The 11,289-nt window shown below is 43.9% G+C and overlaps 1 protein-coding gene across 1 annotated transcript; it reads right to left on the bottom strand.

The window, feature by feature from the left end:
* Positions 1–4,034: 4,034 nt before the first annotated feature.
* Positions 4,035–4,988, bottom strand: LOC125110632 (olfactory receptor 51G2-like). The gene has a single exon (XM_047752010.1). It carries the CDS (start codon positions 4,986–4,988, stop codon positions 4,035–4,037), a length of 954 nt encoding a protein of 317 aa, XP_047607966.1.
* Positions 4,989–11,289: the final 6,301 nt, after the last annotated feature.

Raw genomic sequence — 11,289 nt, forward strand, 5'->3', positions numbered from 1 at the left:
TATTTCTTGGGCCGCTCCCGCGGCATATGGAGGTTCCCAGGCTAGGGGTCGAATCAGAGCTGTAGCCACTGGCCTACGCCAGAGCCACAGCAACGCGGGATCCGAGCCGCGTCTGCAACCTACACCACAGCTCACAGCAATGCCAGATTGTTAACCCGCTGAGCAAGGGCAGGGACCGAACCCGCAACCTCATGGTTCCTAGTCGGATTCGTTAACCACTGTGCCATGACGGGAACTCCCCAACATAATTTTAGAAGTCCTAGCCACAGCAATCATGGAGTAAAAACAAATAAAAGGGATTCAAGTTACTCTGAAAACTCTAAGACATTGATGAAAGAAATTGAAGACAACATAAACAGATGGAAAGATATACCATGTTCTTGGATTGGAAGAATCAATACTATTTAAATGACCACATTACCCAATGCAATCTATAGATTCAATGCAATCCATATCAAATTACCAATGGCATTTTCACAGAACTAGAAAAAAAATTAAATTTGTATGGAAACATAAAAGACACCAAATAGCCAACACAACCTTGAGAAAAAACAGAGCTAGAGGAAACATGTTCCCTGACTTCAGACTACACCACAAACCTACAGTGATCAAAACAGTGTGGTATTGACACACAAAGAAAGACACATGGATTAATGGAATAGGATAGAAAGCCCAAAAATAAGCCCACACGCTTATGGGCAATTAATCTATGACAAAGGAGGCAAGAAATTCAATAGAGAAAAGACAGTCTCTTTAATAATTGATTCTGGAAAAACTGGACAGCTACATGTAAAAGAATGAAATTAGAAATTCTCCAAATGACCATATACAAAAATAACATGGATGGAACTAGAGACTCTCATACCAAGTGAAGTAAGTCAGAAAGAGAAAGACAAATACCATATGTCATCAGTTATATCTGGAATCTAATATACGGTACAAATGAACCTTTCCACAGAAAAGGAAATAATGGACTTGGAGAACAGATTCGTGGTTGCCAAGGGTGAAGGGGAGGGAGTGGGATGGACTGGGAATTTGGGGTTAATAGATGCAAACTATTACAACTGGAGTGGATAAGCAATGAGATCCTGCTGCATAGCACAGAGATCTATATCTAGCCACTTGTGATGGAACATGATGGAGGATAATATGAGAAAAAGAATGTGTATATATATATATGTGTGTGAGTGGGTTACTTTGCTGTACAGTAGAAATTGACAGAACACTGTAAACCAACTATAATGGAAAAAATAAAAATCATTATAAAAAATAAGTATTTTTTAATATTTAAATAAATAAATAAATAAAATTATATGGATTAAAGACCTAAATGGAAAAATGGATACTATAAAACTCTTGAGGAAAACATAGGCAGAACACTCTTCGACATGAATCGCAGCAATATTTTTTTAGATCCATCACCTAGAGTAATGCAAACAAATGCAAAAATAAACAAATGGGACCTAATTAAACTTAAAAGTTTTTTCACAGCAAAGGAAACCGTAAACAAACTCAAAAGACAACAGATAGAATGGGAGAAAATATTTGCAAACAATGAAATCAACCAGGGCTTAATTTCCAAAATATACAAACAGTTCATACAGCTCCATATGGAAAAACAAGCAACCCAATCAAAAAAAAGGACACAAGATCTAAATAGACATTTGTCCAAAGAAGATATACAGATGGCCAATAGGCACATGGAAAGATTCTCAACATCACTAATTATTAGAGAAATGCAAATCAAAACCATGAGGTATCACCTCACACTGATCAGAATAGACATCATAAAAAATTCTATAAATAATAAATGCTGGAGAGGGTGTGGAAAAAAGGGAATCCTCCTACACTGTTGGTGGGAATGTAAATTGGTGCAGGCACTGTGGAAAACAGTATGGTGATATCTTAAAAAATTAAAAACAGGGTTCCCATATGATCCAGAAACCCCACTCCTGGGCATATATCCAGAGGAAACTCTAATTCAAAAAGATACATGCATCTCATTGTACACGTCAGCACTATTTACAATAGCCAAGACTTGGAAGCAACCTAAATGGCCATCAACAATGGATAAAGAAGATGTGGTACATATAGGGATATATACATACACACACACAATGGAATACTGCTTAGCCATAAAAAAGAATAGAAACAATGCCATTTGCAGCAACATGGGTGGACCTAGAAACTATCACGCTAAGTTCGTAAGTCAGACAGAGAAAGGCAATTGTCGTATCCTATCACTTATATGTGAAATCTAAAAATATAATACAAATGAATTTATATACAAAACAGAAATAGACTCCCAAACATAGAAAGCAAACTTACGGTTACCAAACGGGAAAGGGCGGTGGGGTTAGGATAAATTAGGATTTGGGGATTAACATATACACATCACTACATATAGGTAATAAGCAAAAAAGACCTTACTATACAATAGCACTGGGAACTATATTGAAAATCTTATAATGAACTATAATGGAAAAGAACTTGAAAAATTATATATATATGAATCACTTTGCTGTACACCTGAACCTAACCTAGCACTGTAAACCAACCAACCATATTTTAATTTTTAAAATAAAATAAATGCAAATGGCTAACATGGACATTCATTGCTGTAAACCTACCCAACCTCTGGTGATATAAGCATTCAATCAGATTAATAGGGTTCACATCTCAAAAATATCAAGTAGGTGACACCAATAAAATTAAACCATCACCCTCATTTATGCCATAAACACATCCATCACCTCCAAAAGTTCCCTTTTGCTTTTTTATTTATTTTTATTTTTCTGTTCTGGTAAGGACACTTAAAATCTACCCTCTTGGAAAAATTTTAAGGTGCAACACAGAACTGTTAACTATGCTGTACAGTAGATCTATCTCCAAACTCATCAAGTTGTAGACATTAAATATGCACAGTTTTATACGTCAATCATACTTCAAAACAGTGGTAATTTTTTAAAAAATGAATTATAAAAAGAACTACCCTGAGGAAAGAAGGGAAAAAAAAAGTCCCGAAAGGTGGGAGTTGTTAATGCTGCAGGGATGCCTTTCACTGTCTCATGCATGGAAATTGCCCACCCATCATTCCGTTACTAAGTAGTGACATCAGAATACATGTGAAAATTAATATTTACATCTTTTCAAATCATACTTGGTGGAATTGGCAGTCTTAGAGATACAGAGAATTAGTAAACCCTGAGAGAAATGCCTTCTTAAAAGACAAAATCATGGAATCTAGCACCAAATGTGGGCTTTTCCCTCCTGTGGGCGCTAATGCAGGCTTAGAAAGTGCGTGTTATCATGATGCTAAATACTTAATCATAAGGAAATCTAAACAGTCCTTGAGCAGCTTTCAGGGGCCTGGCATTGCCAACATTTCTCTCTACCTCAAAGCAGAGACCCACGTGGAAAGAACCCAGAGAACAGCACCACTCTCTAAGATGTCAATACATGCTAGATGAACTTAGCATGTATGGTTTTATCCTACGCGATCCATTTCTTGGTATATGAGCTGGTTCATGTTCCATGTGGGAGAACAGGACCAATTTTAAGGTGACTATAGCTTTCTTAATAATATACCTAAGTATATAATACTACATAATATTCTTAGGATACATAATATAATAGGAATATAGTTCTTCCTTTAGCTTGAAAGGAAATGGGGACAAAAATCCAGTGGGGAAGAGGATAGGAGTGCCCGCCCAAAGAGCTAAGTACACACATCCTCTCAGCGAGCTTGGTGAAGTCCCCTAGGCAAGGAGGTGCTGCAGTACCTACGAGTCTGAAATAGTTCAGCTCTGATCAGAGCAATGAGAGGATCCTCAAGATGACTCCTCTATATGCTTTTCAATGGTCTCAGTCCCCCAAAACTACAACTGCAGAAGCTGATGGCGCCCCCACAAAAGGCTCAAGGGTAAGACTTGAACCATTCAGACACCCGAAGCTTTACTCTCCATCATGATCCTCTCCCATTCCCAAGATCCAGGCTGACCCACGGAGGTTGTGTGCCACTGTGTCCGGCTGTGCTATGCAACATCAACCCTCTTCTGCTGGAAGCGCCTCAGGAGGCCCTGACGGATCTGCTTAGACTTGATGCAGTAGACGATGGGGTTCATGAAGGGCGGGACCAAGAAGTGCAGGTTGGCCATGAGCACTGCCAGAGCCGGGTAGCTGTGCTTCTCCACTCGGTGCAACACAGACAGCCCCAGTTTGGGCAAGTAAAAGATGAGAACGATGCAGAGGTGTGAGGCACAGGTGTTGAGTGCCTTTAGTCGTTCCCCAGGTGATGCGATGCTCAGCACGGTCCTCAGGATCAGGCCGTAGGACAGCATGATGAGGGAGGAGTCAAAGCCCAGCGAGAGGAGGACGGAGACCAGGCCAACCAGGCTGTTGACCTGAGTGTCGGAGCAGGCCAGTCCCACAAGGTCGCAGTGCAGGCAGTAGCAGTGAGAGAGGACACTGATCTGGGGAAAGCGCAGACGCCGCAGGAGGATGGGTCCTGGGAGATTGAGCAGCACGGCCCTCCCCAGGATGGCGGCCCCCACTTTGGCCATGGCAGAGTGGGTGAGAATCGAGGCATAGCGCAGAGGGTCCCGGATGGCAACAAAGCGATCAAAGGCCATGGCCAGGAGGACGCCAGATTCCACGTAGGTGAAGCCGTGGATGAAGAACATCTGTGCTGCGCAGAGACCAAAGGGCAGCTCACGAGCACTCAGCCAGAAGAGCCGCACCATGGTGGGGAAGGTGGCGGCACAGAGGCCCAGGTCAGAGGCCGCCAGCATGGACAGCAAGATGTGCATGGGTTCGTGGAGGGCTGGGTCTGTGCGGATCAGGAAGAGGATGAGACTGTTACCCAGGACGGAAACCACACAGAGGAGGTTGATGGGGACGGAAACCCAGTGATGAGCCGCTTCCAGGCCTGGAAAGCCGGTGAGGAGGAAGGTAGAGTGGCCAGAAATGCTGCTGTTGCAGGAGAGCATAGTGACTCCAGGAGAGCGTTGTCCACCCTATAAGTAAGAGGCACGCATTCAACTGATCGTCACTTATAAAGTCCCCACCGAGTACTAAGGACTGGACACGAAGAGTTGCCCCACAACACTTTCTCAGGCCACGAGAGAAACCCCATTCCTCTCCATTCCCTAGATAATTTCATCTTCCCCGTGAATAAAGTGCTGGTGAATAAATTTCATGAGCTCATCTCCGCTTACTGCTTCAGCCACTCAGCTTCTATCCTTGCTTTGGCCCAAACAGCCTCCGTTCTTACTTTAGCTATGTCCAAGACCTCTCCCCAGAGTGTCTTCTCAGACTAAGTAATGAAGAAAGGAGAATGGTTTTATGTTTAAATTTCATGCTTAGACTCCATTCTATTTATTCTTGGAGGCGGGTTTTCCACAGGCTGACCCGTCTATTAACAAATACACCAGAAAGGACACACTCAAACAAAAGATGTATTTCCAAAACCATCCTCTGAAAAGGCTGCTTGTTTGTTCCTCTGGTGCTATGACAGAATCAACATTTTCTGTATTTCTTTTCTGGAAAATCCTTTGGGGCCTGAAGATTCTTTCCCATGGGCTCAATGGTAGCAAATTTCTCTCCGGTGAAGGCGGATTGGCTTGGAGGATGTATCCAAGAGTTCGCTGAAGCTACATCTGGTAAACACGATGGGAACTGAGATGAACTGCCTTTTTTAAAAAATGTTTTGTGCCACCCCACAGCGTATGGAGTTCCTGGGCCAGGGATCAGATCTGAGCCACAGGTGGGACCTATGCCACATCTGTGGCCAGGCTGGATCCTTTAACCCACTGTGCCAGGCCAAGGACCAAACTTGCATCCTGGTGCCGCGGAGACACTGCCGATCCTGTTGCACCACAGCAGGAACTCATGAACTCTCTTTTGTTAAGCTCCTTCCTTCCAACCCCACCTCCACCTCACTGGCTGCTGAGACTTGCACGTTTTCTTTGGACCCTGGCTTTGAGACAGTCCAGTGGCCGTGAATTTAATTAGAAGACATTTTCCTCTTATGTGTCTTTTTTTAGGCTTCTTATCATAAAAGCAGTTATGATAGGACCAAGTGCTTTGAAGGTCTTCAGAGGTGGGGGGCTGAAGGGTGGAGCTGACAGGTCCTAAGGGACCCCACCTAAAGAGCCAGGCGGAGAAGCTTGAGCTTCCAGAACCCCAGGCTTCTCAACATTAAGCAGGGAGCCAGAGCATAGTGTGTAAGCTCGTCTATTCCCATCATTCACATAACACTTTTGGGCTACACGGCCTCCCAAACCTCTTTCCTCCGCAGCAGGATGGCATCTCCCTTTGTCTGTTGAGCATCTTCATGTTGGTCTGCATTGTAGACCCAATGTCCTGAGGAACCTACAAAGTGTAATTCCCCTTTCCCCCAGAGCGCACCCTCTAGGACCTGTTGGGCCTGCCTGCCTTTCCTGTTATCTGTGAAATCTCAAAAAAACAAAAAACAAACAAAAAAACCTAGTATCTCTTTTCACTCTGTAATATACTCCCCAAATCAACTATCTATGAACTACCTCTTTCTTTCAGATCCCAGTGAAAATAATCTGCCCGAAATCACATTATTTCCCCAGATATTATAACAGCCTCCTAACTACCCCACTTTGTTCAGTCGTTCTGTATTCCGGTTGACCTTCCACGTTGCCTTTAGACTCATGATCAGAATGCTGAGGAAAAGACTAGCATGAACATTTAAGCGCGTGTGGGTCTGGGGAGGAAGCACAGCCATCAGACTTGTTTCGGGGAGGTGTCTCCTAACAGGACTTGTTTCATGATGCTCACTGGTCCCTGACGTCGCAGGATCAGGTCGAAGCAAGATCTTTGTGGAGGGTCCAGAGCAGGAAGACCTTGCTCATCCTTGCTCTGTCGCCTCCCAAGTCACCTCTCCCCTAAGCACTAAAAATGCTGCTCATGTCTTTCTACGCACAAATATACCACATTCAATAATCCTTAAAATGTGCTTTTAGTTGAAATATAAAATGTGCATAGAAACACCTACATCGCCTAAATGTAACACCTGAGAAACTGCCTCAAAGGGCACACACCCACGTACCAAGCCCCCAGGTCAAGAACCAGTACCGCCAGCCTCCCCATGAACCCATGACCCCTTCCAGTCCCTCCAACCTCTCGGTGACAACCACTGTCCTGAATCCTAACACCACAAATTAGTTTTTCCTGTAAGAATCATGAAGTATATGCTCTTCCCATCTGCTTCCCTTTGTTTAAGCTTCTGTCTATTTATTGAAGGATGGTTTGGTTTATGTTTTGTAATTTGCTGTCTTGCTCAACGGACTTTCCATCATGCGTCAAGCACTGTGTCGGGAAACGGCATATACAAAGGAAAGCCCATGGAAGGCAGGAGACCCTAAAGGAACGTGCGTATTTGTTCCAACGTGAGCAGGTGTGATTCCACCAGTTTCCCATGATGATTCTCCGTAAGGACAGGAAGAGCACCTGTCATCATCTGTCACCCGACAGCTGCACACTGAGTCTGGTTGTTACCTCCCGTCGCCACAGTAAGGGGCTGAGTCTCGGGCAGAATACCGTGCTCCAGGCTGAACAATCCTGATCCCAGATCAGCCCTGATTCTCCAAGCCGTGCACTAGCAGAGAGCTTAGGACACATCTCCCAAACTGCCAGGCAAGACTGGAAGGCCGGAAACCAAATCGGAGGCTTTTCCTCTGGATACAACTTAGTCCGTATACAGGAGCCCACCTGTGAGCAATGGTTTCACAGACTGTCATCCCATATACGGCATCAGATGGTTTGCACAAAGCTTCTGTCCACAGTGGAGTGAAAGGACAACCACCTGCCCACAGTCCCATCAGAGAAAGAGAATGTTCTCAGGCGTTTGGACCTGCTCAAGCCCTTGGACAGCCCCTTTTTCTGAAGTCCCTGGAGGTCCCTGCATTACTGCGCTGGAGTTAAGTCCACTTTGCCTTATGCTTTTTTACCTTTTTTTTTTTTCCCCTTTTTGCCACGTCCCTCGCTTTCTGACACGTCTTCAGGGTCCTAAGTTTATTTTCTTACTCAGTAACAGTAAGAGTTACACCATAACACATTTGTCTTTTATGAATGCTTCCTACGCACATGCTTACTAAATCCCCTAACCATGGGGGATATTTTTCATTTTCTGCTGAAGAAATTCGGGCCAGGACGAGCAAAGTAACTTTCCCAAGGTCATAATGTTGGATGATGGATCCAGGATTTAAGTCCAGGCTGGGCGAAAGAAAAAGGCTATTTGCCTAATTGCTCCATATAAGAAAAACCAATTTCGGCACTTCGTGGTTATTAGATCCTTCGTCCTCAGGATAATTTCAAGGCCAGTTTTTCTGTCCCCCTCCCTCCAACCCCATCTCTCTTTAAAGCAGATGCAGAGGTTTGAGCCAGGAGTCAAGTCACCTGCTATGAGAAGTGACCTTCAAATCAGTGCAGCTTCTTCGCTTCCATCACTCCCAGCTTTTCCAACCTTTCCACACAGGGTGTAATCACCAAGTTGCCTGCAGCAGCCTGCCCGCACCCAAGACCCAAGAATCCAGTAGTCAGCTTGTGATATAAGACAAAGCTGTGTCTCCTCTCCCTGTTCTGCTGCAGGGATAACAGGGGGTTCACCAAAACATTGCATCCCTATCATGTAAAAAAACAAACAGGAGTTCCTGTCATGGCTCAGTGGAAACGAATCTGACCAGCATCCATGAGGATGCAGGTTCAATCCCTGGCCTTGCTCAGTGGGTTAAGGGTCTGGCGTTGCCATGAGCTGTGGTGTAGGTTGCAGATATGGCTTGGATCTGGCATTGCTGTGGCTGTGGTGTAGGCCAGCAGCTACAGCTCTGATTTGAGCCCTAGCCTGGGAACCTCCATATGCTTCAGGTGTGGCCCTAAAAAGATTTTTTTAAAAAGTTTAGATTTAAACCTTGACTCATCCACTTTCTTCAGGATCTTAGGAAGTTGAGTGCCCCAGTTTTCCTATATACAAAATGGGAATGAAAGTTAACACCTGCCTCATATGGCAGTAAATACTTGATAAATACTCGTCATAATTTTTTAAAGTGCTTATGTGTTAGGCACTGTGCTAAGTGCTTTGCATGTACTCTCAATTTAATATCTATTTTGATCTTAAGAGTCAAATATTATTTTCACAGATTTTAGTGATGAGAGTGCTCGGGAATGGACAGATGCCTACACCACAGCTCATGACAATGCCGTATCCTTAACCCACGGAGTGAGTCCACGGATTGAACCCCCATCATCATGGATACTAGTCAGGCTCATTACTGATGAGCCACAGCGGGAACTCCCAGAGACCATATTCTGAAGCCCTGGGTTATACTGCCTCTGTCAGCTGGCTATGATGGTTATTAATATTAGAACTGTAAACTGTCATCCCCAAAGTAGATGAAATAAGACTACAGATTTATGAAATCTCCTCATTTACCGCCCCTAACTCCTCCCTGACTGCTCACATGCATCAATCCTTGAAGTTCCCAGTAGAAAAGTTCTAAGATTATAAAGGGCCCATGCGCTTACTGACAACTTCTGTGCTGACCACTGTGTGAGTTTAATTATAGCTCACGGCTTAGAAAGAACTTCCTCCTGAGAGAGCAAAGGAGCAACGTAATAAAACTATATATGCAAAAATAAACAGCGAGAGAAAGAAAGAGCGGGAGAGACAGAGAAAGAATTTGCAGAGCAAACCCTTTCAAGGGCAAGAGGAAAAAATTAAACTACCCTCTTTGCCCTTCTACCATCTTACTCATCAGGTTCCAAAAGACCATGAACAGTGCCAAGACTATTTCCTAACCAGGGAAGTCTGTCCCTAAGTGGTTAGTGGCCAAACTATGAGCCACCAAAAAGAAGCGACCCAGTTGAGAGAGAGAGGGTTGGAGACCCTCTTCCTACAAGAAGGTTTCTATGGCAACCGATGCCCAAGGGGATGTAAGGCTTTAAGCCTCCGGATTTGCCAGCTGAGTCCTGGGGCCAAAAGGGAGGTTATGGACCAAGAAGCTCTGGCACTGCAGCCCCAGCTTAACAAAGGCCATCGGGAGCTGGGGACCCACATTTTCGCCATGCTCAGGATGCTGTTGTGCTTTAGCCAAGCTGAGCACCAATACTGCTTTACTCAGGAAGACACCTAGCATGAACCTGTCTGGGGCAGGCACCTGTAACTGGACAGTCCCAACCCTTCTGCAGTGTCTCCAGCTCCCCAGAAACAGCTCAGATCCCCTCCACCTCCTACAGCTTTCCAGCAGTTTGAACCTTTATTCTGTTCTAGGGATGTGTGGGGACATGTCCTTCCCCCATTGCATGCAAACCAAGAGATGCTCAGGAGCCACTGCTTTAACAAAAGACTTAAATCCTGAAAACTAGCAACGAAACTGCAGTGAAATCTGAGTTGAGGCATAAAGCTGGAGCTCCTTAAAAGGCTTTAGTTTGTTTATAGATTTGGGATTCATACAGGAAAAAAATCGTAATTATTAGATAAATCTGATCCCATCAGTCTTTTGAAAATTCCTTCCTTAAGCCCTTTATTTTTTGTATCATTTATATATATATATATATATATATTTTTTTTTTTTTTTTTTACTGTACAGCATGGTGACCCAGTTACACTTACATGTATACATTCTTTTTTCTCACATTATGTGTTCCATCATAAGTAACTACACAGAGTTCCCGGTGCTACACAGCAGGATCCCATTGCTAATCCATCCGAAGGCAACATTCTGCATTTATTTACCCCAAACTCCCAGTCCCTCCCACTCCCTCCCCTTCCCCCTTGGCAACCACAAGTCTATCCTTCCTTAATCTCTTTAAATGTGTTTATGTGATAGATCCCCTTCAAATCCCACCTTCAAAGTGCTGCCTCATTTAAAAGCTGGCAACCAAATCTTTGATTAGATATTAACTAGGGAAGCCTGGTAATATATGAAGAGATGCCAGGGTCTGGAATGGATCAAGAATGTCTCTAAGTATTGAGTGATATTGAATTTTAAATAAGTAATAGAGCAGGTAGGTACTTAGGTAGGTAGATAGTATCAATCTGGCTTCAGACTTCTTTGTTATTAATCATGGGTACCTGTGAATATGCTGTAACCCAGCTTCTGTGCCTTTCCCTCCTGGATTAACACAGATAAATCTGCTAAGGAGCTGAGACATCTGCAAATGTGGTACCTTCCTTGAATGTCTGAAAAGCACCAGGAGTGGATGTTCCATTCAAATCATGAATCTCCTCATATTAGCTTCTCAGAGGTTGGGACAGGTGGC

The sequence above is a fragment of the Phacochoerus africanus genome, chromosome 11 (assembly GCF_016906955.1).
Source record: "Phacochoerus africanus isolate WHEZ1 chromosome 11, ROS_Pafr_v1, whole genome shotgun sequence".
In the NCBI taxonomy this organism is placed as follows: domain Eukaryota; kingdom Metazoa; phylum Chordata; class Mammalia; order Artiodactyla; family Suidae; genus Phacochoerus; species Phacochoerus africanus.